General features: G+C 43.7%; 1 protein-coding gene across 1 annotated transcript in view; it reads left to right on the plus strand.

The window, feature by feature from the left end:
• The first annotated feature begins 5,409 nt into the window (after positions 1–5,409).
• LOC133018753 (E3 ubiquitin-protein ligase RNF31-like) overlaps positions 5,410–22,699 on the plus strand; it is a 49,601-nt gene continuing 32,311 nt past the window's right edge. Inside the window, exons 1-8 of the mRNA XM_061085185.1 lie at positions 5,410–5,607; positions 14,596–14,742; positions 16,249–16,404; positions 16,644–16,700; positions 16,896–17,094; positions 17,193–17,361; positions 17,462–17,595; positions 17,954–18,126. Of these exons, the coding sequence (XP_060941168.1) occupies positions 5,410–5,607; positions 14,596–14,742; positions 16,249–16,404; positions 16,644–16,700; positions 16,896–17,094; positions 17,193–17,361; positions 17,462–17,595; positions 17,954–18,126 (1,233 nt within the window). The remainder of the gene's footprint in view (positions 5,608–14,595; positions 14,743–16,248; positions 16,405–16,643; positions 16,701–16,895; positions 17,095–17,192; positions 17,362–17,461; positions 17,596–17,953; positions 18,127–22,699) is intronic.

A 22,699-nucleotide genomic window follows, 5' to 3' on the forward strand; every position in this document is an offset into this window, starting at 1 on the left:
ACTGTCTCACGCCCGTTGATACTGATTTGCTCTTTGAGGACCAGATTAATTGGCAAGAAGAGAAAACAATGACAACTGATCTCTTAGGGCTCAAATGTGAGCATATAAAGACTTGTGTGAATGACAAAATTTACGACTATCCTGGAGAGGTCTTGTGTACAACTCAACAGGTATAAATAACAGTTTCGTATTGCTTGCTATATAGGCCTATTTATTTTGATGGACTACTTGCACCAAGGAAAGACAGAAGTTGGAGAGATATTATATTTTTATATTTGTCTGATCAACTTTTAAAAATGTATCTTTTGCAAGACTTGAAAAACTATGATCAGTCATTATACTGTATGATGATTTCTCATCATTATCACAGTACAGGTATAAGCGAGAATCCATATCAAACACAAGCAAACAAGAAAGGACAAAAAGTCCTACTCTTATAACTTAGTGTGACACACATAGAATCTCACAGTTCAAAACAAAATATACATCTTCTGTACACCGATGCCTGTCTCAGTGCTTCAACCATGAATGTTCGTTTTCCTATAATACAGAAAACAGACTCTTGAAATTAAAAAGGGAACGGGATAGTGATGAAAAGGTTATTTTTATTAATTGCTAGACCACTGTTTGCCCACAAAATAACAAAATAGAGATCTTGGTAGCACATAGAGACAGGTGAAATGAGCAGACAAATAAAAACAGAAAGACAGAGAAGTTCAATGAATACTCATGTTTGGGTCATCACACTCTGCCCGTCCTGAATGTATTATGACAGGTGAGTGAGGCTTACTTCAATGCAACACAAGCTCTTTATGTGACTGACATACAGGCAACCATCTTAAATTCAGGAATATCAACTGAGCAGCTTGACAAAAATCACCCAAACACCCTATCTGTTTTGGTCTCTGTGAGACTAGTCTCTTATTAAAGATGGTTGATTATAACATTGGTCTTACCTGTTATTGAGACAATAATTTTAGTCTGAAATATCAATGATGTACTATCAAGTTACTTGCTGTGACCTGGGAACATGATGACTTCAAAGAAATAATGAGCAATAAGTCAGAAGACACGAGCAGAAGAACATGTTGGAAGAAGGCAAAAGCATTACCCAAATATCCATCATGGATGACAGACCCACCACCATAATTAATGCCTCAGTATGCGTCAAAGAAAGTATCTTACTGATTTTAATGAGGCAGGAGCAGCATCCAACAATTTACCAGTTTGATCGGTCAGGTCAAGTTTAAACCTCTCTGTCTATTTCTTTTTTAAAAATTCTTTATACGTCGTTACATTTTTATGAACAACCCCGTGCCACGCTGAATGTTTTCAAGGAGAGGTTGTCTGAAAAGTGTGCCATTATATTATATTACAATTATTTTATAATTAAGACTGTAAATACATACTTTTTTCACCCCACCTTCAATAGTGACATTTCTGAACGGGTGTAAAGGCATTTAAACTACTTTCTTTCAAGAATTAATATCTTCAAACTCTTTTCTGTAGTTAATATATTGAACTTTGTTGTAGTGATGTCACCATGCTCACAGACCTCAGCAATTCACCTTGAAAGTGTGTAATTCTAACCAAAAGAAGAGATGGGCAATACTACTGAAATAAGACCATGTGGTTATTAACAATATATCCTTTGGGGGAGGAAGTGTATGTTCACCCCACTGGCCCTCAGTCATGCAAATTCTGCACATACGAAGACTGTGGCCCATTAGCTCCTGTGAATCCACACACTGTGCGGTTCTAACTAGCCCATGTCCATGTATGATTACTGTAGAGAGTGTGAAAGCATGTGTCTGTGTGACTTATTTTGCATGGGGGCTGATTGTAATGTAAAGGTAGTCTAACAGTGACCTCTACAGGCATTCTCTAGGCACTTGAATGAAAGGACCTAATGCCTCTTTAGCACTCTGTGTAATGTATACAATGTATAGGCTCTCTTGTTTTTGGATCAGTTGTGCAGTTTGAATGCATGCTGATGCTATCAAGCCCACATTTAGCTGTGGGCACAACCGATTATTCACACACAGAGTGAGCGTATGGTGATGGGGCCTGTCACAAGGTGTAACATGTACTATGATTGTGTTTCAAAGTATTCCGACTTTTTCTAGATGAAGATTTAAAACTGATTTAGTGCATTATTTAAGAAAAACTTGAAGCTGTGTTGTTAACATCTCAGTTTATTTAAAAATGCGTGCCTTTTCATAAACAGAAAATTTATGAGAAGGAAAAAAACCTGTACAGTATGGCCAGATTTTTTGTTTTATTTGTCTCTCTTGATTTTTTTCTGCGGTAGTGGATAATCTGGGTCTATATCTCAGGGTTTGCATACATTTACAGCAGTATCTTGTTCTCGCACCAACTTTAGTATCAGCTATTTAGTTTTCATGCATCATGGCTTACATTTCTAACCTCACTGTGCCACTATGTCATTTTATTTCAGCAAATGGAAGTTTTTGTGGAATGCAGTGGCTTCAGGTTCAGTAGCGATTTCAGCTTGGCTCACTTTTGGTGCTGCAGCAGCATCCTGTATAAGAACTGCAACACTATACTAAAAAGACAGCAGACATTAAGTAGGTGTTAGTCAACCATAACAAAGACAGATGCCACCACAAAAGGTTTAAAATCATCATAATAGTAAACCATGTAAACCACCAGCAGTCAACTGCTTCTGTAACTGATCACATAAGTAATTATATTCTCAGTATCTCATGGAAGCCAGTATCCCAAGCCAGCCAGTCAAGGCTGTTGATTGAATAAAGGTTCTTCACTGAGTGACTCAGATGAAAGCCAGTTTTCTTTATAGAAGAGCATATAAATGCTCCCAAAATATTCTAAATGGTCATGACATAAATATACACACACAAAAAATTATTAAGGAGATTTTTCCATCGCTATACACTGCAGCTTGGGAGCAACTGAGCCCAGGGACGCTCTGCTTAGATGCAAATGATTCAGTGCTGGAGGTTATTGTGTAGCCTTTCTTGGTTGCCATCTGTTGCCATCTGTCCTCATGCGGTGGGAATGTTTAGTGCAACTTTGCTGCTTTGTTTGACTATATGTGGCTTTGTGCTACCAAAGGTGCTGGTTATTGTCACTGTTATACATCAGGGACTTGAACACAGCTTTGTCTCCTCTATGCACAACCTCATGTCCACACAATCATTTAAAGAATCCCACAAAGTTTCCAGTTGTATTTGTTCTTGTAATCACTGAGATTTTGTACAGTTAGATATCATACACTCGTATAAACCAGACACTAAACATTTGCTTCTGCTCTTTTTCGTTTTTCGTTTCTTAATGTTTCTTCCACAATCATCTACTTTGTTTAAGAGTAGCCTATGTGATGATTAGTCTCATTCATTATTTTTAAGGCAACATAATGTAAGTGAATGATAGTGAATTATAGGGACTTCAGTTACCAATATGCAAAACAAATAAATATATTCATGTGACCTACCTTTGTCTTGTGTTTTTTTTGTTGTCTTTTTGCCTTTTTTTTGTGATTATAAATATGTGTTTGGGCCTTGTTGAGGAATTCTAGTGACAGCAATTCTAGCCATGCATGCATGTGCTGTTAGAATGGGTGATGCAAGTAGAAGAACATATATGGGGATGCTGTGGGAGACATCTTCAGACTTGGGCTGACAATTGCTCATGTTACTCTGTGAGCGTTTGTATATTGTTTTACCTTCTGGTCTCCTTAATGCATCAAGTCTACATTAACATCTTCTGCATAATACATCAGCTGCTGCCTGAGTTCTCATTTCACCAGTTTCAAGAAAACCTCAATCCCAGGCATCAAGAAAAAATTATTGATATCCAGTAACGAGTCAAACCCACAGATGGCAGACAAGAACTCTACATCCTGTATTCATTAATTTGAAATTTGGACAAAAACTTGATACGCATTAAATATTAGCCCATCAATTGAAACATAGCACACAATTTGTCTTATTTAATTTTTCAATAATAATCAATTGAGACATTTTGAAGCTCTGCCACTAATGCAGAACTCTTTGTTTTTTGTATGGAAATATGTTGGCTTTAGGGACTTGGGAGAAAATAGTGTTAAATTACTGGTTACAGATATACATTTATTGGCATGATAATGGAAATGTGTCTAGTCTACTGAAAAGACAGTGGAGCAATAAAATAAATTACCTATAAAAGCTAAAGATTTTGGTTATAATATCAACAAAACTGTCAGAGTTGAAGCAATTGAAGCCTAGATATTTTTTTATTTGAAACCTAAAAATCTTAAAGTTAAAACCATAGTGATAATGTAAGTAAACATATCAGGAAATAATATGCAACATATCTAAACCCTGATAAATAGTAAGTTTAATTTGGTGTACAATGTATATAATATATGTAATTCCTATGGTAAAGAAATGATGAATGGTATTTAAATGGCCACATGTATGCGTAATGTAGGATACAAATGAGTCATAATAACACACTTCCATTCAAAAACCTACGGATGACGTCACCGACACTGCGTCCATGTTTGCTGGAGCCTGAGGAGACGGCGCGGTATGTTATCATCGGGATTACACAGGATCACACAGCGCACGGTTCGAGAAGCGTCTCAGTAAGAGGCACCATCACTGCTGTGACACGAGGAGACCATGTGAAGCAGCACCGAGAGGAGCAGCCCCGGGATTGCATCGCTGTTCTTGGAGAGCGGAGGTAAGAACCACAGCAGCGACCGCAGCCGCGGTCGCACCGCAGACCTCTGCACTAAGACCCAGGCAGAGTAGCTGGATGTAGCTGCATCATCGTTTCAATGGGCCACAGCTGGCATTAAACTTCCTCTTATAGTGATTATTGCAGTTAATTCACGACATCCGCATAATTTACTGTTCAATACTTATGTTTCCACTGTTTCTGTAACAGAGCATCACATCACAGCTTCTGTCAGGATTTCAAATATTCACCTGGAAAGTCAGCTACATCTGCAGCTGTCACACGGATGTTAGGAGATCTGAGGTATGAATCTGCTATGAAATGTAGAGTTACACAAGATACAAGTGATAAATTGATGCACATGAGTCCGGTGCTTCCAGCCCTGCTGCTGACTGGCTCTGCAGGCCTGACATCGGCATGGGGAATGTGTGTTGAGTAGTGACTTTCCACTCTGGACATTTTGACTTTCAAAACAAAGGTGTAACATATAAGCAGTATTTTAAAAAAGACCCTCCCCCCCCCAAAAAAAATGTATAATAATAATATTATATATAATTTTTCAACCATGCTCAGAGTGGTCTATCCAAATACTTAATGTAGGATCATTGATGTGTTCTGGTTTCATTCAAATTTCTGGCAATAACTGACATGTATGTATGTATGTGTCTGTGTGCGTGTGTGTGTGGGTGTGTGTTGGTAAGTAGAATGCCATCTCTGTCAGAGCAGCTGCAGGAGGTGCGGAGTCAAACTGAAGTGTGTCTGTACTCCAGCGGCAGGGTGGTGGAGGTGCGGGCTGGGGTCATGGCTATGACAAATCTGCCATTACCACCCTGCTCCAAATACTGCCACATCGCTGCAGAGTCCATGGTCATTGAAAACAGCTTTGGCAGCAACAGAAAGGAGGTGAGGGGTAACAAGTGCATATAAAGTATCCCAACCTGGAAGTACCCATATACCAACTATCCAGACTGAGTCAAAAGCTAGCTCAGTCAGAATTGTAAGTTACATCTGGATAACTCTGGCAAATAAATTAAAATAACAAATTCCCACCCATTTGCCTACCAACCCATCCACTCAGTGTGATAAGAACTACCTAGAAATGTCAGACAGACTTTGTACTGTGAATTTTTTGTTTGGTTCGTGTCCCATCTGCTTAAACGGAGGGCAACATAAACAATTATAGTTTTTCTGAAAGTGTGATAAGAACTAACTAAATCACAATAACATTATGTGACAGAGTGGGTGGGCATCATACGGTACATCTAATTTAACCATACTTGTTAATTGTTTGTTTCAACCATACTATCACCTTTAAGCAGCCAAAGTGACCCCTTCTTCAGATGTAATAAAACAACATTTAAACATAACATGCCTCCACACTGCTTGTGTGGTGTCATCCAATTGTCCGCAAGCCGCGACATTCATATTGGCCCCGAAACACCATCATTTACGCTGTGTTTTGAGCCTAAAAGTTCTGCCTACCGGGTGAGAGCGTGATTGCAGTGTGTGTTTTTCCGGTGTCTCTCGGAGGAGGATATCAAAGGACATTTAGGCTTAAAGGTCCAGTATGTAAGATTTAGGTGAAAGGGATCTATTGGCAACAATTGAATATAAAGTAATCCTTTGGATATTTTCAGTAGTGTGTTTCATCTAAATTATAGAATTTGTTGTTTTCTTTACCCCCTAATGGGCCCTTTATTTTTAAACACTTGATATGTCCAACTGGAGCGGGTCCTCTATACAGAGTTTGCCATGCTTTTTACAGTAGCCCAGACTGGACAAACTAATACACCTTTTGAGTTTTTATGACAACTGAAGGCTACCACAGGTTTTCATTCATGTTTGGGGTATTCAGCTGCAACACGCAACTTCAACACTAAGTTCTACACACTCAACTTTTAAAAAACACTGTGTTAAGGCCAGGCTTCGGACGTAGAGGCAGAGACAGAGGCTGAGGCGGAAGTAATGTCAAAATAGAGTTTTATTGGAATGTCCAATAAGTAAGCAGGCAGGTAGACAGGCAGGTAAGCAGGTAGGCAGGCAGGCAGACAGGCAGGCAGGCAGAATCCTTGAACTGGAGTCAGGGCAATAATCCAGCTGCTGGTCGTGAGCAGGAAGACAGGGAAAAGGCAGATCACAGGAATAACAGGACGTTACAAAATCTAACTAGGAACGATTAGCGGCTGCTATAACTGACGCGAACAGAGTCTATAGTCCGGCCGTGACTGAGAGCAGGAGTGGAGCTTTTGAAGGCAGCTGGTCTATCAAGCCCCAACTCCAGCACACCAGGTTCCAATCAGCAATTAGCCACGCCACCTACACACCAAGAGAGAGAGAGAGAAAGAGAGAGAGAGCCTAGTAGGCAGGTGAGGAGGAGGGCATGACAGTACCTCCCCCTCTACGGCCGCCACCTGGCGCCCTCAGGAAGCGGTCGGGGTGATCCCGGCGAAAGTCAGTGATGAGGGAGGGGTCAAGGATGTTCCGCCAGGGAACCCAACAGCGTTCCTCTGGACCATACCCCACCCAGTCCACCAAGTAGCGAAAGCCACGCCCCATACGCTGCATGTCCAGGATGCGACGCACCGTGTAAACAGGACCACCGTCCACCATCCGGGGGGGAGGGGGGGCAGCAACAGGGGGGGACAGGGGACTGGACTGAACAGGTTTCAACTGTGACACATGAAAAGTGGGGTGAACCCGACGAAAGGAGGCAGGGAGCTTCAGCCGGACAGCACAGGGGTTACTCTGTCCCCTGGAGCATAAGCGGGCGCCGTGGTGCGGCGACGGTTGGCCTTGACCTGAGTCCTGGAGGAAGCACGGAGCAGGGCAGCACGAGCACGCCTCCAAGTGCTACGGCAGCGACGCATATTGTCCTGGACCGAAGGGACGGTGATCTCGGCCTCCTGATCTGGAAACAGTGGGGGTTCATAGCCCAGAGAACAGAGGAAGGGAGACATACCGGAGGAGGCGTTAGGGAGTGTGTTGTGGGCGTACTCCACCCAGGGCAGCCGAGCACTCCAGGACGATGGCTCTGCAGCGGAGACGCAACGGAGTGCCGCCTCCATCTCCTGGTTGGCCCGCTCAGACTGGCCGTCGGATTGGTGGTGATATCCCGACATCAGACTTGCGGTCGCTCCAAGGGCTGTGCAGAAAGCCTTCCACACCTGAGATGTAAATTGTGGCCCTCTGTCGGAGACGATGTCTGACGGCAGCCCGTGGATGCGGAATACATTCTGCACCAATAGGTCAGCAGTCTCCCGAGCAGAGGGTAGTTTGGGCAGGGCAATGAAATGGGCAGCCTTAGAGAAACGGTCAATGACAGTGAGCACCACAGTATTACCTCCAGACGGGGGGAGACCGGTTACGAAGTCCAGGGCAATGTGGGACCACGGACGACCGGGGATCGGCAGAGGGCGGAGCAAACCAGAACTGCGCTTGGTGGAGGTCTTATTCCGGCAACAGACGGTGCAGGCTGCTACGAATGCGCGGGTATCCGTGTCCATGGTCGGCCACCAGAAGCGTCGCTTGAGGAACGAGATGGTACGGTGGATCCCTGGATGACAGGTAAGGCGGGAGGAGTGTGCCCACTGCAGGACCTGAGAGCGGACAGAGTCTGGGACAAAGAGACAGTTAGGCGGTCCAGTACCTGGATCGGGCTGGGTGGTCTGAGCCTGGCGGACCGTGGCTTCGACCTCCCAGGTGAGAGCAGCGATGATGCAGGACGGGGGGACGATGGTCTCTGGTTCCGCGTGGAGCACCTCCACCGTGAACTGGCGGGACAGGGTGTCCGGCTTCACATTTCTGGACCCTGGACGATAAGTCAATGTGAAATTGAATCTACCCAGGAACAGGGCCCACCTTGCCTGACGTGAGTTAAGCCGCTTGGCTGTCTGGATATAGGCAAGGTTCCTGCGGTCTGTCCAGACAATGAAGGGGTGCTCCGCACCCTCGAGCCAGTGTCGCCACTCCTCTAATGCCAACACCACAGCTAGTAGCTCTCGATTGCCAACATCATAGTTCCTCTCCGGGGGATCAAGCTTGTGGGAGAAGAAAGCACAAGGATGCATCTTGTTATCTAGGGGAGAGCGTTGAGATAGTATAGCACCTACCCCAGTTTCAGACGCATCCGTCTCCACAACAAACTGAAGTGATCGGTCAGGGTAGACAAGGATGGGAGAGGAGATGAACAGGCACTTGAGGTTGGAGAAGGCCGCCTCGGCCTCAGGAGTCCAGCGGAATGGAACTGAGGAGGAGGTGAGCGCTGTCAGAGGAGCTGCTATGGTGCTGTAGTTCCTCACAAACCTCCTATAGAAATTGGCAAAGCCGTTGAAGCGCTGCAGCTGCTTGCGATTGGTAGGAGTGGGCCAATCCGCAACAGCAGAGACCTTGGCCGGATCCATCCGGAGCTCCCCCTGAGAGATGACGAAACCAAGAAAGGAAGTAGTGGTGGCATGAAACTCACATTTCTCGGTCTTGACAAACAGCTTGTTCTCCAGGAGTCGCTGCAACACTGTGCGAACATGCTCCTGATGATCCTGAAGAGAGCGGGAGTAGATAAGAATATCATCCAAGTAAACAAAAACAAAACGACCTAGCATGTCACGGAGCACATCATTCACTAGAGCTTGGAAGACTGCTGGGGCATTAGAGAGACCAAAAGGCATAACTAGATATTCAAAATGACCTAACGGGGTATTGAAAGCAATTTTCCATTCATCCCCCTTCCTGATGCGCACCAGATGGTAGGGCTGAACGATTAAATGCATTTGCGATTTAATCCCGATATGATAAAACGCGATTTCCTAATCGCAACGTGCGCGATTATCCCGTGCGAACGAGAGTAGCGCACCGGGTTGCCGTATGCACCCACAGACAGAATGCCGCGGGACAACACAACTCCGCTGATCCAGAAGATAGCGAATCAGGCCCGCGTCACCTACGTGGCGCAAACACACAGCGAGCTCATCTCGCTGGTGACCGCGTTGCGGGCGGCGGACCTGAAAATCGCTCCCCGGAAAAGCACGCCGAGCTCCGGGGCGGCGAGCCGAGCGCCGGGGCGGCGGGGCTCCGGAGCCCCCCGGTCACCTACACGCACATCTGCGGGACGGAGGTGCTCAGCATGGGGGTCTTCCTGCTGAGGCCCGGCGCCTCCGTACCGCTGCACGACCACCGGGACATGAACAGGATGCTCAAGGCTTTACACCGCCTCATGTCTGCTGTGTTGTGGCTCCACTTACACACTGTCTGTTACGTGACTTGTGTTCGAAAGGGTTAAAAATCACAGTCTGAGGAGTGGGACCCTTTCATTAGCTTCAGGAAACTGTTCATTCATGCAGTTGTACTGTTTGACTATATGGCCTGTGCATTTCTCCGTTTTTTATTTATAACTTTATTTACTTTGATTTTACAAAATATTTTCAAAGTATAGTAGAGGCAAATTCTATGTTTCAGTTGTGTGAAATGTTTCTGACTCGGGAGCAGTAAGGCATCTATAATTTTAAATATTATTTAACACTAAATGTATCTAATATTGTGTTGGTCATATTTAAATCATTCATTACGTTTTGTTGGGGGGAAAAAATTGGATCAAATAAAAAAATCGCATATTAAATCGCAATATTGGGGGAAAAAATCGCAATTAGATTATTTCCCCAAATCGTTCAGCCCTACCAGATGGTAGGCGTTGCGCAGGTCCAGGGTGGTGAAGATGGAGGCTCCTTGAAGAGGGACAAAGGCAGAGTCAATGAGAGGCAGAGGATACTTGTTTTTGACTGTGATGTTGTTGAGCCCTCTATAGGCAATACAAGGTCTTAAGGTGCCGTCCTTCTTCCCGACAAAGAAAAATCCAGCACCCACTGGAGAGGATGATGGACGGATGATCCCAGCCGTCAGGGACTCCTGAATGTTCTTCTCCATGACCAGCTGCTCTGGACGATTAAGTTTGTACAGTCGGCTGCTGGGATGAGGGGCCCCAGGCAGAAGCTCAATGGCACAGTCATACGGCCGATGAGGAGGAAGAGAGAGAGCCTGCTCCTTGCTGAAGACTGGGGAGAGGTCATGGTAAACTTGGGTAACCGAGGACAGGTCCGGGGGCACCGCTACAGGCGGTGGCTCAGATGTGGGACTTTGGGCAGAACGGAGACAATGAGAGTGGCAATATGGACTCCAGGAACGGATCTTTCCTGTAGTCCAATCAAAATGTGGGTTGTGGAGTTTCAGCCAGGGAAATCCCAGGAGTAGGGGAACGTGGAGAGTCAATAATATGAAAACGGATCTTCTCCTGGTGATTTCCAGATAGATGTAAGGGTATGGGGACGGTTCTACGGTCAACCCTGGCCAGTAACATATCATTTAGGGCCTTGGTATCCAGTGGAACATCGAGGAGCTCCGTTTCGATGCCCAACTGCTGACAAACCCTGCTATCAATGAAACTCTCATCAGCCCCTGAATCAATTAGAGCCGTGAAAGGGAATGCCCTCCCTCGCCACAAGAGGGAGGCATCGAGCTGCGGACGGTCTGGGGGAGAGGGACTCACAACACGATTCGACAGTAACTCTCCTTCTACTGCCGAGCCGGACCTTTTACCGGGCGGATGGGGCAGTCAGCAATGAAATGACCACTTCGGCCACAGTACAGGCAGGACTGGGTCTTCATTCTGCGGTTCTTCTCCCCGGAGGACAGACGGAGGCCGTCTATTTGCATGGGCTCTGGTTTGGAAATCTCCGGAATTTATCGGCGGGACCTGGAAGTCAGCTGTTCAGAGCGACAGTAATCTGGGGAAATAGCGGAGTCAGCACGCCACAGGAGGAGTTGATCGCTGGTTTTAATGGCGAGTTGGATTACCTCATTCATTGTTTTGAACTCTCCGCGGAGTGCAATCTCCCTCCCAATGTTCCGGTTTAAGCCATTCTGAAACGCTGTGATCAGTGCGGCTTCGTTCCTGCCCGACTCCACCGCCAAACCTTGGAAGTGAATCACAAACTCCCGGACTGTCAGGCCTCCCTGACGGATCCTTGAGAGCTGCTGCCCGGCTTGCTGGCCCCGTATCGGGTGATCAAACATCCGCTTGAGCTCTGTAGCGAAGGCATTGGCAGACCTGGCCAGCGGAGAATCTTGCTCGAAGAGGACATTATAAAAGCTGAGCGGACGGCCCTCTAACAAGTTAACCAGGTAAGCGATCTTAGCATTATCACCAGCATATCTATTGGGCTGTGCATTAAAGGCTAACTGGCATTGGGTGAGAAACTGGCGACAGGTGTTGGGATCACCAGAGTACTTAGCTGGTGGAGGAATCCGGGGTTCCAGGGCAGCAGAGGCAGGTTGTGCAGCTGGAGGGGCTTGTTGAACCGGAGCAGAGACCCGAGCGGCGGGGGCAGGATCCGTGTCCAGCCGAACGATGAGAGCAGACAGGGCAGTGGTGATCTTATCCAACTTGTCTCTGATGTCCTCCAGAGCCTTGTCGTGGTGACCCAGATCTGCTCCTTGGTGAGCCATTGCCTTTCTGAGAGACTCAGCTTGCTCTGCCAAGTCCATTGTGGCCGGACTATACTGTTAAGGCCAGGCAGAGACAGAGGCTGAGGCAGAAGTAATGTCAAAATAGAGTTTTATTGGAATGTCCAATACGTAAGCAGGCAGGTAGACAGGCAGGTAAGCAGGTAGGCAGGCAGGCAGACAGGCAGGCAGGCAGAATCCTGGAGCTGGAGTCAGGGCAATAATCCAGCTGCTGGTCGTGAGCAGGAAGACAGGGCAAAGTCAGATCACAGGAATAACAGGACGTTACAAAATCTAACTAGGAACGATTAGCGGCTGCTATAACTGACGTGAACAGAGTCTATAGTCCGGCGCAGACTGAGAGCAGGAGTGAAGCTTTTGAAGGCAGCTGGTCAATCAAGCCCCAACTCCAGCACACCAGGTTCCAATCAGCAATTAGCCACGCCACCTACACACCAAGAGAGAGAGAGAGAAAGAGAGAGAGAGCCTAGTAGGCAGGTGAGGAGGAGGGCATGACACACTGTAAATGATGCCGTTTCGAGTCGAATGTGAATGTCAGCAAATAATTTGGTATACAAGTTATGATGTCACACACAAAAACATGGAAGAAGTTTTTTTTATGGTAAGAAACTCTTGATTAATTGTGCAAAATTACATATTGTCTATACCTAAATGTTTTGCTAACATTTGATTTTTAACATGCTGTTTAGTTGTTATGGTTGTTCTTAATACAGAGGGATCTATATTAGTTAGAACAAATATTTATAAGTAGGAACCCTGATAACAACTAAAGTAGAGCAACATCTTAGCTGAATTGGGAAATGTAATGATGCTGTAACAACTTTGAGACAAAATTACATTTAAGCATGAAGCATTTAACTGTTTGTTAATTCGTCTAGGTGAGCTGGGTTAGACGGTGAAACAAGCCAGAGGCCAATAAAGGTTTTTTGGCTAGAGATTTTTTTTTCGAATGTTTGAATGATTAGCTCATTAATTTATTGTGAAATTAATGAGCTAATCGGAGAGAATCATAATGTAGACATCAACGTAATAGGAGTGGCTCAAGGGGGTGTGATTGTAAGACCTGAGCCATTGAAGAGCGAGGCATGGGCAGAACAGTTCATGGCAGATCACTGATACCATTGATCATGATACTGCTTGAGCACTTCTCCTTCCACCACATCCATAGCAAATGTAATGTTAATTTGCTTTATTCTGAGCTGAGTTTTGTTGAATTAAGTTAAGTTAAATGTTATTTTGTGTCTTGTGCTTTTTTTCACATGTGTTGTTACACATGTAACAATGGACCAACATTGTGTAATAAACACTCATTTGTGACACAAGGGCACTGTATCTGAATTATAAAGGCCACTGGTCAAGCTCTCACATAATAGTGACAATAATTTTTCATGTAATAAAGAATAACTCAGTGATTTGTTTCTATAATGTAACACAGTATATGTATTAGTTTGATGAAAACTAAATTGGTTTACTAAATTGACGGAATTCTCAAAACTATGTAATAGTGTAATGAAATTATAAATCTGAAGTGTTTTTGGAATGTTAGAATGTTGTTGTTTGACATTAAAGTCGCTCGCCCCACGCGTAAATCGCACCGACTTGTTGTAAATTTTAACATCAAATTTGCGTGAATCAATGTCAGCCGTTCAGTGTTGAGAATCAAACTCACCAGACTCAGTAGAGGGTGATCAAACTGGTAACTGGTCAGTCTTCCAGACACAGCTCCTAGAGGAGCCAGTGAAAGTCCATGAGCTGTATGCTCTTCTGGGTGGTCCCTCACACAAAGGCGCTGGCGTCTCCGTCGTTTCCACATCACGTACACCACAGTGGTTGTAGTTACTAGAGTCCGCTTTTCTCTCCACGCTTCTGCTGGCTTCACTTGGCGTTTCCACAACATGTACAATATAGAAAGTGTGGTTGCTACAGCCTATCATCCTCCTCTCTTCCAGGGAGAACAGGCGAATACTCAGGTGGCAAAAGTACTCACATTCTTTACTTAAGTAGCAATAGACTCTGGTAAAAGTACAAGTAGGCTACTGATTTAACTGCTTTACTTAAGTAAAAGTAAGAAGGTACAGGATCTGCAATGTACTTAAGTACAAAAGTAAAAATTTAAATGATACACAATGCTTTTTTTGAGGACACAGCGAAATGTAAAAATTTCCAGGGAATAAATGGATGGGGAATGTGTTGGCATGCTGTCATTGATTAAGCGTGTTGGGATAAATCATTCTGACTGGTGCAAAATCCCATGTCCCCTGGAGGAATTTGCTGCACAGAGCCAAACAGCTGTGGTGTGATGTGTTTTTGCAGATGTAACTTGAAAGTTGAAAACGTTTAAACCTATGGCTTCATGTACTGTTCTCTGTGCTTTTTCAGACCCTTGCATCTCTCCAGCGCTTGTCTACAGCACTGAACATCCTGGAAAAGTATGGCTGCAACTTGACAAATCCCAACAGGCCCAAATACTGGAGGACTGTGAAACACAACAATCCAGTGTTCAGAGCCACAGTTGATGCTATTCAGGTAACAAAAAGATATTACATTATAGTAATGATGATAATAATAAATGTAACTCCTGAGGAAATATTTTCAAATCATCATCATGCCAATGAAGTTTCTATGTATTTTCTTTATTTGTCGTTTTCCCCTACTCTTGTTGAGAGTTAAGGACAGGGAATGTTGCACCTGGTTAAGCACTTTGAGACAATTTGTGAATATGGGCTATACAAATAAACTTTGATTGATGATCATCCCAGTGAGACTCTGAAGTATTGCACCATATTTTACTGATTATTATCACAACTGTGATTCTGTATATTTTTCAGTGTGTGCAGAAAATGAGAGTAGTCAGGTAGCAGAGCCCTGACTGTTTTGCATTTGGATTCTGGATCCCAAGGACAGCACGAGTGCAGTGCACATGGAAGTAAAAACCAATGACAAGGCACAGGATAACCTGAGTAAAAGGGAGAATAGACACTAGTGAGGTTCTACTGGCGGTGAAGTAGGTGATGGGATAATGAAAAGTTAAATAGTCTTGTGATGGTTACCAGAAAGTAGTAGTGACACTGGGACAGTACGTTGAGTGACACGGGCAAACACATCCTTGGGTTCAGGAAGGGGCTTAGAGGGTAGGTAAGACTGCGAAATAAAGTCACAGTCAATCAAATTGTGAGAATGCGGAAATCAATTGAATATGTTGACCCGGAACCTGAGCCTTGACGTAAGGAAAGTAGCCGGTTACTGGCTTCCTTACCTTTTAGTCGGTGGTCAAAAACTTTGAGCATCTTGGCTGTAAATGACTGAAAACAACGGCAAATGGGTAAATTACTGGTAGTCATGACCACAGCCCAAGCCAAGCTTTCTCAGACAAGAGACTCATTATAAAAGCAATCTTAGATCTATCACCGGAGTAAGTTAAATACTGCTGGTCAAACACAAGTGAACATCAATGAAGGAACTGTTTGCATTACCCTAACACACCTGAATACCTGACGAGTGTGGGGATGAAGGGTTCCCGGGATGGGTGGATTGAGCGATTACGTCCCACAATGTTTTCTCAGGCTTGTCCCTCTTACTCTTCTTGATCCTAAGGAATGTCTTCCTGTGCTCACACAGAGCCTGTAAAGAGCCTGAGAAGGTCATATTGAAATAAAAGAGGTTTTTAGTTGCTTCTAAGTGGAAAGAACCTTTGTGATAAGTGCATGTAATTTTCATATAAATCGCTTAATTCTGAGTTGAGTTGAGTTGTGTCAAGTTAAATTGAGTTGATTATTGTTTTATTTCTTTTGCTTTATACATATTTTTTTATTACACGTGGACCAGTTTTGTGCAATGAACACTCCTCTGTGAAACAAGGAGACTGCTCTGAGTCTTCCTCCAAGTTTTAAGGCCTCCGTGGCTCCCACATTTTAGTAAAATCATATTATTAATTTCCAGATAAAAGCAAGAGTCTCATGTCGTACTCAACTATTTGGAAAAGTAAAAAAAAAAACTTTTGTTGATATTATACTTTGTTCTTTCGACTCCCAGGGAGGACGGGCAGTGCTCTGTCTCTATGGTTACTCCAATCAGCAGGCAGATGGACTCAGCTTCCCTGATGATGTCACTGATCCTGATGTGGGCCGTGTTGCTGCAGTAACACTTGAAGTGATGAGTCTGAGGACAGAACTAGAAATGCTTATCAAGGTGTGTTTTTGTGTGTGTGTGGATGAGGCATAACGTTGTTTGAAGCCTTGACATTATCAGACAGGTGCAAACCCAATCCCTCAGTCAGTAATAGTGAAGAATCACAAGTGATTGTGAAACAGTGAACATTGTTGTAATCATTGCAGGATAACATTTCTGTGGTTCTGGTCTGGTTCATGTGTATGCATATACAGTATGAATAAAAGCACAGATGATAACCTGACTTGGTTTCATCCCAGGAGGCCCACCCCCACCCTGAGTTCTACGAGAGAATCATTCCTACACTGAGACACAAGGTAGAGTTCATCATTCCACCACCATACCTTCATCTCGTTACATCTATAACATACCATTTATACCAAAGGCCGTCAATTAAAGGTGGCCACAATTTTCTAACACCTATATGCCACCAAATGTTTTATAGTATAACGGTACTGAATTAACTTTCTTTTATTTTCAAATTTATGATGACCTCTCTTATCTTCTCTTAGGATGTGGGCCTTAATACTGATGCTGTAGTCTACCAATCCTCTGCCACATCACACCACTCTGATAATCAGACCAAGTCTTTAGCTTTCCCCGTCCACCACCACTCCCTAAGGGAGAGCAGCCGTGGCCTCTCCCTGTCTTCCAACCACCAAAGTCTCCACTCCATTCAAGACTTTTCCACCTCCTCAAACAAACACCCAGGTAAGGAGAGAAACGTGTTATCATGCTGGGTCTTCTCCTTAATAATGATAAGTAATGATGTGGCAATTTGGTAGAGTGTATTGTTAACTCTGTTTCAGAGAACTGCACTATCTGTGGAATATTCAGAATCTCTGCCCACTGCCTCACCTGCCTCCAGGGTCTCTGCTCAGAATGTGACAGACTATACCACTCCTACACTGAGAGAGCCCACCACCGTCGAACAGCTGTCACATCATCATCATCAACCAAAAACAGAAGCAATAATAGGTCCGTATCAGTTGTCCTGGCATGCTAGTGAAACACCAGTACTGTTTTTACGTGGCTGGTAAACATATCATAATAGTCACTCTCTGTTCCCCTGTGTCAGTTCTTCCACATGGTGTTGCCTTAACTGCACTAAAGCCAACTCCATCCAGGATGTGCTGTGTTCGGACTGTGAGCGCCCTCGTTTGGAATCCATCAGCTCTAAAGCAGAGGAATCTCAGTCTACAACAATCACTGGTCAGTGTTGTGTGCTGCTGCAGTGATCCCACCCCTTTCATCCACTATGTTCTAGTTTTCTATTCCCTGACATACAAAATGAGGTAAAAAAATTAACATATTAATCGGTGGCATCCACCCTTCACTCTCTACTTCAGCTGTGACACTGGAGGAAGGTGTAATATTATTATGTATTGAGTGATTATATATATATTATTACATTTTTTAGGTCCAACCAGTAGCATGTATGTGAAATTAGGCATTTGTACCCATTTTGGCTCAGGCCCAACTCTAAGTCCATCTTTGCTGAGTTCCATTAACAATGTGTGTGTCTGTGTGTGTGTGTGTGTGTGTTTTGTATGCAATGTATTCTTCTCAGACTGGCAGTGTAAGAGCTGTACAATGGTGAATTCTGCCAGCAGTATTCTTTGTGAGGTGTGTGAAAGACCTCGTTTGGCCACACGACCTCCAATGACCCCATCACACCCACCTATCAACCCTCCAAGGCCGCCAGCACCAGTGCTGGGAATGCCTGGGGACCCCGACAGCCAGGTCAGTTAGGTGTGTGTGTACGTGTGTGTGTGTTTGATGCTTATCAAGCTTGTTCATAGCCTCAGTTCCAGGAATGTTAGTGTCACTCTCACACAAAGTGAAGGAGAGTACTGTGTTTAATACGTGGCCAATGGCAGGCTTATGCTTCTGTGTCTTCACCAGTTTGATCAGACCAGATATTGCTGAATTGTCTCACCAACTATTCACACATTCAAGTCCACTTCAAGAGGATTTATAATAGCTTATAAACTTTTTCTTCTGCTCCTGGTCTGACTCACAGGACCTTCACAGATCCCCCCCCCTCCTCCTACAGTCTGTTATAACTTTTAATGATCTCCAAGGTGAAAATCTATACACTGAAAATATCAAGGTTTTGCACTCTAACAGCCAGCATATACGTTATTGTGTTTGTGGTTTTTGCTTTGCTGAGAATTGCACATTTCTATGACATTGGTATTCTCTCCTTGTCTAATGTTCCACCTAAACAATTACCCCTTGACACTATTGTGTAATGAGGTTCTCCGTTGCTGCATCCTGGTCTTAGAGCCATCAAGACCAGGATGTGATTGTTTTAAGAAAACAAAGCTTTTCCCCTTATGTGATAGATAGATAAATGAAACAATGAAACTTGTAATGTAAAGCACTTTAAATGGACAAAAAGACTGGAAAAGCATCTTATGAACACATTCCATTTAACATTAGAGCAGACAGCAGACTATCTTACATTGCCAGAGCAGAATGATTGTCCGGGCGCCAGACAGATTCAGCAAACTGTTAGTTCAGAAAAGTGTGTTGATTACCCTTAGTGTGCACCAGTGTTAATTTTGTTGACGAAAATTTTTCGTCATAGTCATCGTCAACGACCTTTTTTTCCTGACTAAAACGAGACGATAACTAAATAAAAAATGATTTACGACGACTAAGACGATGACGAGGTGTATTGACATATTTGTCAACGAATAAAAACGAGACGAAAATGTCTGCCAGAGACGAGATCCAATCGGAACACATTTCGTTAGGAAGAGGCGGGAGGAGTTGGGAAGAGAACCAATCAGAGACGTGGTAAGGAAGTTACGTGAACACGTAATTTGCGTTTGAGACTTGCACGGGCATGCTCTGCACCTGAAAAAGACAGCATGTCAATGCCGGGGAGAAAGAGGAGAGAGGACATATGGGAGAATTTTATATTTGACGTGAAGGATAACAAGACTCAGTGTACGAAATGCAGCGCGAGGATTACGGGGAAAAACACAACAAACTTGAAGCGACATTTACAGTCGAATCACCCCGAAATCCACACACAGGTAAGCATTTTTCCACAACATACAACTCACTCGACGTTATCCCGTTTATTACACGGCTTACTAGTGAAATATTAAATTTGAGACATGATTTTCATCAAATTATGACTTTTCCGCTGTTTTGCTACCCCTGTTTAGTGAGTGTGTGTGGCTGGCTGCGTTGTGTTTCACTGCTAACTTCCAAGCAGCCAGCCTATTGCTTTAGCTTGTTGATGTTTAGCGCTACATGCAGCAACAACAGTCGCTGCAGCTTCTACTGAGAGCGAGTCAGACGTAACGCACGTGAGACACACCGACTGACTTTAATAGAGCCGTGAATATAAGCTACAAATATAACACACCACTGTCCTGCAAAGCTAAAGGTACCTACTGATTAAAGCTGCATAAGAAATGTTGGTGTAACAAGAAACATTTTAACTCTTCCTTTTTTTCTTCTTCATCATAGCTACAGAAGACCTCAGATGGACCACAGAGTGCAAAGAGACTTAAACTGTCCCAGCAAAACATTTCAGTGGCCATTCTAAATGCTTCAAAGTACAAACTCGACTCGAAAGAGCAACAGACAAAGGAGGAGGCTATAGCAAAATGGATTGGATGCACAGGACTCCCAGTTACTACAGTTGAAGATGAGGACTTTGTTCTTATGATGGAAACAATGGATAAGAAACTGACTGTTCCAAAAAAAAAAAAAAAAAGTAATCTGATCGAAAAACATTATGAAGCTGAATCACAAAAATTCAAAAGGAGATTGGCTGCTGTGCGGAAGGTATCAATTGGAATTGATCTGTGGACAAAAAAAGGACTGACTGCTTCCTTCCTGGCTATAAGTTCATGCTTTTTTTGCACTGAACTACAAAAACCACAACACATATTGCTGGCCCTGGAACAAGTAGCCCATCCACACACCGCACAAATAATCAAAGCATGTCTGGACAAATGTATGCAAGAGTGGGGCATATCACATGAGAAGATCATCACAGTGATTACAGACAATGGGAGTAATATGGTGGCAGCCTTTAAACACACCACACCAGAGGCAGAAGAAGCCACCTCTGAGGATTCAGAAGAAGAAAACCCCACCATGACTGAAAGTGAGTCTGAGACTGAAGAAGATGATCAGAGGTGAGTCATTGGAAAAAATGTAGTAATTTCTATTGTTAAGAGTATGCCTGTTAAAAAGAACATTCTTAAAATCTAATTATGCTTATTTGTGTGCATTCTTCTTATTAGATGCGATGACCTGGATATACAACGGACGCCATGTGTGGTACACACATTACAACTGGTAGTCCACATGATCCAGAAGGAGACTGGTGTGAAAAAGGTCCTTGATAAAGCAAGGTCAGTCGTGAAACTTTTTCGCAAGTCCTCGGTTGCGACACAGAGGATAATGGAAGAGTGTGGCCTTATTGTTGTGAATGACTGCCCCACACGCTGGTCGAGCACATTCAACATGGTTGCACGACTCCTCAGAGTGAAAGACGCAGTTTGCCAAGTCGCCACCGACATGGGATGGGACAGCTTGCTCCCTAGTGAATGGCAAAAGCTGAAATCATTGCATGAACTACTGATGCTTTTGCAGAACATACTCAGACCCTTCCGAGTGACACCATGTCCATGTCCCTAGTGGTCCCTGCCATCTTTGATCTGCTCAGCCACCTTACTGACTTTAAAGAGAACACAAACCACAGAGGCCTTGCTGCTCTTGCACAGAAAATGGAAAGAAATATCAACCAGCGTTTTGCTTGGATCCTGGACCCAACAGATGAAAAGTTTTCACCACTTGTGGCAGCTGCCTGCTTTGTCAACCCTACTGTGTGTGAAACCCTACTTGATGATGAAAACATTCAGGAACTGCTGAAACAGGCTGAAGTGTACGTGGTCCAGTCCACTCAGTCACACTCACAACATGTTGAACTTGAGGACCAGCCTGAAGATGATGGAGAGGAGAAAGAGAAGGAACCAGAGGAGCTAGAACCAGCACCATCCTCATCAAAGCAGCCAATCTTCAGGTTTTTGTCAAAGTCTCGCATAAAGCCTAAACAGAGGATCTCCTTCTCCTCCACAACCAGCATTAAGCAGCAGATCAGAAAGTATAAGGAAGAGCTTTCACAACCAAATACCTGTGCCACAGCAACAGGATTCTGGCTGGAAAAAAGTGACATTTTTTATCACAGTTTAAAACCTTTTGCGTTAGACTTATTGGCTATTCCAGCTTCTCAAGCTTTCGCGGAGAGGGTTTTCAGCGTCACAGGTGACCTCACCAGAGGCAAGCGCAACAGAGCAAGGGTCATGCTGGCACGAAGTGCTTTCCTTAAAATGAATCGGGCCAAATAAATCTGTGGTCTACACTAACGATGCTTGTATGCACATTTTATGGTACTGATTTTTGTTTTTCTGTTAACTTATGGTATAGCTCCATATATTAAATAATTTGCTCGTTATTTTGAAGTTGAAAATGTTATAATGGAATGGTTGCAGTCCCTGCCACTGATAGCATGTTTGAATGTTTTCTTTTCCTGTTAATAGGTTTAAATCCTGATGCGATTTGAAGTGAACTGCAGTTTGAACAGTGAACTGAACAATTTTTTTGCCTTTTTAATAGCTCAGTTACACTGATTTGGAGAGAGCAGGCCTGATGGCGTTAGAGCCTATGCACTTTTTTTACATGTTTTTTTATTTTTGCAATTTGCACAAATGGCACTGCTGATTTTACAGTATTACAGGTAAATAAATGTTTGTTTGCAAATAACAAGTTAATCTGTGTCTGTGTATGAATTGCAGTACCTTAAAATTCCTTAACACATTCATAGAGGTTTCATTTAGTCTAGGTGAACGTAATGACTTTCAGAAATTGAAGGGAAAGTTTACATATTACCCTTTAGTCGACTAAATCTACTGTAGTTTTCGTCGACTATAATCTTATGATATTTCGTCAACTAAAACTAGACTAAAACAATTTAAATGAGTAAATTATGACTAAAACTAAATTACATTTTAGTCAAAAGACTATAACTAAAACTAAATCAAATTTTGCTGTCAAAATTAACACTGGTGTGCACTAGGTGTCTGCGTGCATGCATGTGATCATCCGCAAGCCCTGGGGGTTAGGGTGACCCAAGGGTTGTCATTATCCAATATCCTGAGTGCAGTTAAGACCAATGGATTGTCATTCACGTTTCGTCTGGGGGGCCAGTTAGATCCCCAGGGAGGGCGCTGGGGTGCTGCACTGTGGGGTCAGTCAGACCCACACCTGATTCCAATTGTAATCT

The sequence above is a fragment of the Limanda limanda genome, chromosome 13, assembly GCF_963576545.1.
Source record: "Limanda limanda chromosome 13, fLimLim1.1, whole genome shotgun sequence".
In the NCBI taxonomy this organism is placed as follows: domain Eukaryota; kingdom Metazoa; phylum Chordata; class Actinopteri; order Pleuronectiformes; family Pleuronectidae; genus Limanda; species Limanda limanda.